Source organism: Sprattus sprattus (assembly GCF_963457725.1).
Source record: "Sprattus sprattus genome assembly, chromosome: 12".
Classification (NCBI taxonomy): domain Eukaryota; kingdom Metazoa; phylum Chordata; class Actinopteri; order Clupeiformes; family Clupeidae; genus Sprattus; species Sprattus sprattus.
The window spans coordinates 12,311,794-12,318,415 of NC_137910.1; the positions used below are offsets into that span (position 1 = coordinate 12,311,794).

At 44.8% G+C, this 6,622-nt stretch overlaps 1 protein-coding gene across 1 annotated transcript in view; it reads right to left on the bottom strand.

Annotated features, from left to right (window-relative positions):
* Nucleotides 1–513: 513 nt before the first annotated feature.
* slc24a3 (solute carrier family 24 member 3) overlaps nt 514–6,622 on the bottom strand; it is a gene marked incomplete at both ends in the record, with an annotated part of 75,260 nt that continues 69,151 nt past the window's right edge. The window contains 7 exons of the mRNA XM_080848343.1: nt 514–669; nt 947–1,012; nt 2,257–2,369; nt 3,145–3,259; nt 4,751–4,917; nt 5,221–5,491; nt 6,486–6,622. The exon at nt 6,486–6,622 is cut by the window's right edge and continues 24 nt beyond it. Of these exons, the coding sequence (XP_080704469.1) occupies nt 514–669; nt 947–1,012; nt 2,257–2,369; nt 3,145–3,259; nt 4,751–4,917; nt 5,221–5,491; nt 6,486–6,622 (1,025 nt within the window). The remainder of the gene's footprint in view (nt 670–946; nt 1,013–2,256; nt 2,370–3,144; nt 3,260–4,750; nt 4,918–5,220; nt 5,492–6,485) is intronic.

Here is a 6,622-nt window from a genome sequence, read left to right on the forward strand (position 1 = left end):
ACTATTAACCATGATTTCAATGATTATCTCCAGAAAAACAAATACTCTTCATTGTCCAGCCAGTTAGCAGCTCACAAACAAACAAACAAACAAAGATCTCATTGTAAAATAGAACTGAGATAGTATCAATTTCCTTATGCAGTCGGATTCAACTGTATATATATAAAAAAAAAAAAACCTTCACTCCTCATTTTCACATCAAACCAGGCAGTAGTCATCAAAAATATCTTTCTTTTGTGTCTCTTTCCTGTCCGAGGTGCCTTTCGTCATCCTCTTTTGACCCAAATATCCTCTTCTTTTGAAACGAATGCCCTCCTAAAAAAAATTAAAAGACTAGGCACAGGGCATTCGTCTATATTGCACCGTTGTCAAAGACAAAGAAAACAATTCCAAGATCAATAAATTACAAGGTCAGTGAAAGACTGATAAAAGAGAACGATGGTCCTCATCGATGGTCCTCACACAGACGGCAGTGAGGAAGAGGATAACAGGGAGGAAGGGCGGGGAGTCTCTTCAGACGGCACCGCCTTGGCAGGTGGGCAGGTTGACGAAGGTGAAGACGTTGAACTCGATGAGGATGGAGAAACCGAGGAAGACTGCGTACATCGCGAGACACGCAAAGCCCAAGCGGCGGGTTAGGGTCCAATTATTGAGGTGCACACCCACAATCTGCAGACGGACAGAGATAGAGAGGGAAGAGAAAACATCACAGATGTTGGTCAGGTGTAAAATAATAATTATTATGACAAGGATCTATCTAGTTTAATGTCATAATTATACATTGATTCTGAATATTTTTACAGACATAAATTGTGTTCCAACTAATGATGAGATAGTTAATTTAAATGAACAAATATACACCCTGATAGGCCTGCACCTTTAAATGGGACATTGATTCATGATGTGTTTATGAGTCCCATTTGATAAATGACTGTGTAGGACTTACTGTTAGAAACACGGATGCCAACAGCAGCCCCACCGAGTAGATGAGCCCCTTGCTGTTCAGGGCAATCTGACGAAGGAACAAGAAATTCTAAGTTATTACTAGCGACTATAATTTAAACTAACAAGCAATAAAACAAGTTGCTAAGTGCTATGAAAATCATTTAGTGCAACAAAACCCTGTCCGTAGACTGACTTTATGGTACCAGATGTGCTCCATGCAGAGGACACTTATCCCTTTCATGCCCAAGGAATTGGGTGACCGATCATATCTTGAAAATGTATTTTTAAATACCGTGAAATGCAATAGAAAATCTGCTCCAAGAAATATCATATCAGATGCTACTTCTACAAATATCACCACCTTATAATGTTTGAAGTCATTGATTCACTTTGACAACTTTCTCCATCACCACTCAAAGGTGACTCTCAGCTACACTGTCCCCTGCTGGACAAAGCCAGACCGTCCAAGCTCAACACAATGAGGAACAACTCAACGAATCTGGTTATTTATGGCAGAGTGGTCACAATATCAGCTGACTCTGCAGGAGCACACACACACACACTTTTCAGTCCAGCACCAAAAAACATACCACTTCCTTTCACACTCAAAGCTTTTCAGGAGCAGAACTGCCGTGGACTAACTGGGACCAAACAAGCCTATTCCAGGACAGGCTCAGACAGATGGGGCCCCCTGGGTGCCTTCCCCAGATCAGCACAACCACATTCCTCCACAAACACAGGGGGAGTGCTGCGACTGATGTATTTGATTTAGGCAGGCTGGACCGCAGCAGAGCAGCTCAACAGGTGCAAGCTCAGCTGTGTTGTTCTTGGACGGTCACCACCTCCTGCCCTCCCTCCTATTCTACTTTCCGTCCTTGTTTTGGGTTCTGCTCAAACCCGAGTTGGTTCAGCTGAAAAAACACACACGCCGATGAAGAGCGGACCAAAAGAGGTCGACGAAGAAGAAGAGAAATGCAAGAGCCACATGTTACAAAATAAAAGAAACAGCCCAGTAATGGCAAACTCAAGACTGGCGTAAGCACTTCTGGACATTCCACTGTCAGTGCTGACCACATCCCATCGTGCTGTGCCAAGCACCAACCCCAACCAAAGCAGAGGAGACCTAAGAGAGTGAAGCACTTCAAAAGCTATTGTGGACGCCAGACAGAAGATTGATGGGGAAGGATTCTTCGAATGTGCAAACTGGCTGGACAGTGCCCTTTTTTGTAGCCAAGACTTTGGGTTCTGCCTGTTCTGTCTGTTCTGTCTCCCATGTACTAAACCACGGAGAGAAGAGATGAGGGTACTCACAGTGGAACCGTAGTCGATGGCCAGAGTCTGGAGAGTCCATGGCAGACCCAAGCCCACCAGGATGTCAAACACGTTACTGCCAATGGAGTTTGACACCGCCATGTCACCCATTCCTGCACGACAGAGCATCAGAAAAGAAGAGAGTGATTTAATGTGTGTGTATGTGTGTATGAGAGGGAGAGGGATAGTTGGAAACAAGGACAGATAGAAACAAGAGAGAGGGTAGAGGCAGAAGGCATAAAATACGAGCTCAAACCAGCAACCGCACACAAAATGTAGGTCAGCAGACACATATAATTGTACGCATGAGTCTTTTCCATCAACATTCCCAGTCTCCCAGACGGAGTAAATGAATATTTTATGACAAGACAAAATAAACAAAGCTAAAAGTAGAGCCCCTGTGGGACGTGTGTGATTTGTTCATGTTTGTACGGGTGCAGTGATCCACTGCTTCACAAGCTCATCTTACTGCTCAGCTGCTGAAACACTTAGAACATTTGAACTAATTTATCTGTTTACCTTTAACTAATAATTTCAGTTACACAACAGTACTATGCGCACACAGAGACTGACTTAAAAAAAGAACAAGTTCAGGAAGATAAACACATTATGATTGTAACAACGATACATGGAACAATAATGCAGCAAAGCTGGTTTTACCATCCCCAAGGTAACTATGGCAACATGACACTCTTGTGTTGCTGGGCTGTTGTACAAACGGTCAGTGGCACAGCTTGCAGCCCCTCTCTCTCAGGCTGCCTCTAATCCTGTATGACTCTCTCATCTTTCACCCTCTCCTCTCTCTCCTCAGCCTGACTGAGTGATGGACTATGTGTTCCTCTTGACAATGGAGTCGTGAGATGCTGCTGCTGCTGCTGATGCTCTGACCTTGTCGCGCCACAATGAGGCTGGCCATGCAGTCGGGAACGCTGGTGCCAGCTGCCAGGAATGTGATGCCCATGATGACATCAGGGATGCCCAGGGTGAACCCGATGATTGTTACCTGAGGCACAGGGAATGGAGTAAACACAGGACCCAATCAATGTAAATAGGCACAGGGAATGGAGTAAACACAGGACCCAATCAATGTAAATAGGCACAGGGAATGGAGTTAACACAGGACCCAATCAATGTAAATAGGCACAGGGAATGGAGTTAACACAGGACCCAATCAATGTAAATAGGCACAGGGAATGGAGTTAACACAGGACCCAATCAATGTAAATAGGCACAGGGAATGGAGTTAACACAGGACCCAATCAATGTAAATAGGCACAGGGAATGCAGTAAACACAGGACCCAATCAAATTGAATCAATCAGTGCGGGCACATGATGGCAGCACTCCGATCCCATCCGATTCTCTCCATGGGGTCTCCATGGGGGGTTAACTGCTCTATCTCAAAGCACATGGCAGTGACACATCTAGATCTTGGCCGCGTCAGTTCAAATCAAATGCGGAATGTTTACATCTGCTACCGTTAATTATACAGTAAATACGTTGTGAAATGAAACAAAAACACACCACAGTTAAAGTTGTATTAGTATTGATTGATTCACATCGATATGAATGGATTACATGACTAACAACTGGTGGAAAAGTAATATGAAAATATTTGTTCACTGAATTAGCGTCCCAAACAGTTGCGTTCCAGTTTCAAAGTTTCAGTTTCGGTTTCAGTATTTCAACGTGAATGAGAGGGAGCACAAGAACTGAGCGTCTAGCAGCGATTATCATATCATAGACATATATGATGCATGTATATGTCTGTTGGCACGATCTCAAGCACGTGCAAAAGTTGTTGTTGTCCAATTTGAATCTAGATTCGAGAGACACATGCGCGCCCAGTCCAATTCCCAGCGGAATCGAATCGTGTATCCAGGGGTTTACATCGGAGTCCAGTCGGACTCAAGTCGGACACAATTAATCTAGATTTGGGGAGACACATGTGTCCAATCTCCAATTTAAATCGGACTGAAATCGGAAATTGGACACATGTGTCCACACTGAAAGTAAATAGGCACAGGGAATGGAGTTAACACAGGACCCAATCAGTGTAAATAGGCACAGGGAATGGAGATAACACAGGACCCAATCAATGTAAATAGGCACAGGGAATGGAGATAACACAGGACCCAATCAATGTAAATAGGCACAGGGAATGGAGTTAACACAGGACCCAATCAATGTTAATAGGCACAGGGAATAGAGTAAATACAATCAATGCAAATAATGTTTTTTAGATTTATTCATCATACAATACTTAAAATATCTTGCATTTCTTTAGGTGTTCTAAATATGTGCCACATTTCACCACACTATATCAATATAATATCATTTCAAAGGGGTGATTGACTGTTAATAGCATGCATGTCTATTTATGAACCCCTGATAGATACACTGACTCAACGTGTGCATACGTATGTGTGTATGTGTGTTGCATGGAAAAAAAGAGATCAGGTGTTCAGGTGTTCAGGTGTTCAAGTGTTCCTTACCATCCACACCATGATGTAGGAAAAGCCAGCGATCCAGAGCGTGGACGCGGCAAACGTCCCCATGAACCACCGCTCCCAACGAGGATTGGCACAGTTTGGCACGGTGAAGTACAACACCAGACATAACGGCCAGGCCAGCACCCACTTCACCTTATTACAGCAACCGCCTATGAGCAAAGAGAGAGAGAGATAGAGAGAGAGAGAGATTGAGAGAGAGAGAGAGAGAGAGAGAGAGAGAGAGAGAGAGAGAATGAGAAATCTAAGAGAGCCATCACAACATAGCTATTATAACTCACAAATTGTGATTAGTTACCATTGATCAAAGCTCAGTAGGATAGAGAGTAGTTGGTACTAGGAGAGACTCATATCAATATCAATGTAGGTCTTGTGTTTGTACTCTTTTCTTGTTTTTCACTACCCGTCTCCTGTCCATGCCGTGTTATGAGGGGGTTGAGTAAGCTAGTCGGTACCTGGTACTTGAAATGGGACGAGAGGTCCCTCATTGCCATCCTCCTCCTCCCCTTCTTCATCATTTTCGTTGTTCTCGTTGTCTTCATTGTCGTTTTCCGTGTCTGTGCCCGTCTCCGCTCCTCCTCGGTCGTCGTCAAGGTGACCTCCTCGACGGCCATTGAGCCCACGCTCCGCGCCTCCCAGGCCATTCTCCAAGGCACGCCGACCCGGCTGTTTGGCAGTGATGTCAGAGTCGCCGTTGATGAAGTGTCCATTTATCAGACGCTGCCTCTGTAAGGACACACACACACACACACACTCACAGATAAGACAAGTATTCTAGATATAGGTATTTCATGTACCATTTGATAGGTGTCAGCGTGTTGATGAATCTCTGCTGCCACACAAGGCGTGCTGGATAAAAAAAAATCGATTTTTATTTCTGCGATGAATTTAAGAGACAAAATGAAACACAATCTCTGCATCACAGACACATAGATCATTTCTACTGAATGACATGAATGATACCGGAGGATCAGAACTCACATATGTGAATAGTGTGAACGTGTCTGTGTGTGTGTGTGTGTCTGTGCTTCAATACATCTTGTACATACAATACATAGATGTCTGCTTTATAGGTGTGTGTGTCGTTGTGTGTGTGTGTGTGTGTGTGTGTGTGCTTCAATACATCTTTGCATTAACAAATCATCAGTAAAAAAGAATGAAGGGTATGTCTGCTTTATATATGTGTGTGTGTGTCGTTGTGTGTGTGTGTGTGTGTGGGTGTGTGTGTGTGTGTGTCATTGTGTGTGTGTGTGTGTGTGTTTGTCGATGTGTGTGTGTGTGTGTGTACTTGTGTGTCTCTATGTGTGTGTGCGTGGGCACATGATTATATGTACAGTACACCTGAGTGTGCACGTGTGTTCCACCACCCACCTCAGTGATGATGGGTGTGTGTGTGTGTGTGTGTGTCGTTGTGTGTGTGTGTGTGTGTGTGTGTGTGTGTGTGTGTGTGCGTGCGCGTGGGATTATATGTACAGTACACCTGACTGTGCACGAGTGTGCACGTGTGTTCCACCACCCACCTCAGTGATGATGGGTGTGTGTGTGTGTATGTGTGTGTGTGTGTGTGTGTGTGTGTGTGTGTGTGTGTGTGTGTGTGTGCTCCACCACCCACCTCAGTGATGATGGGTGTGTGTGTGTGTGTGTGTGTGTGTGTGTGTGTGTGTGTGTGTGTGTGTGTGTGTGTGTGTGTGTGTGTATGTGTGTGTGCTCCACCACCCACCTCAGTGATGAGCATGCGGGAGGCCATGGTGAGGCGTGTGCGCGGGGAGAAGTGGCTGGTGATCATGATGCGCATGCCGGCCTCGGAGAAGGACAGCTGGTGGGGGTAGGCCGACAGCAGCTCGTCCACCATCAGCA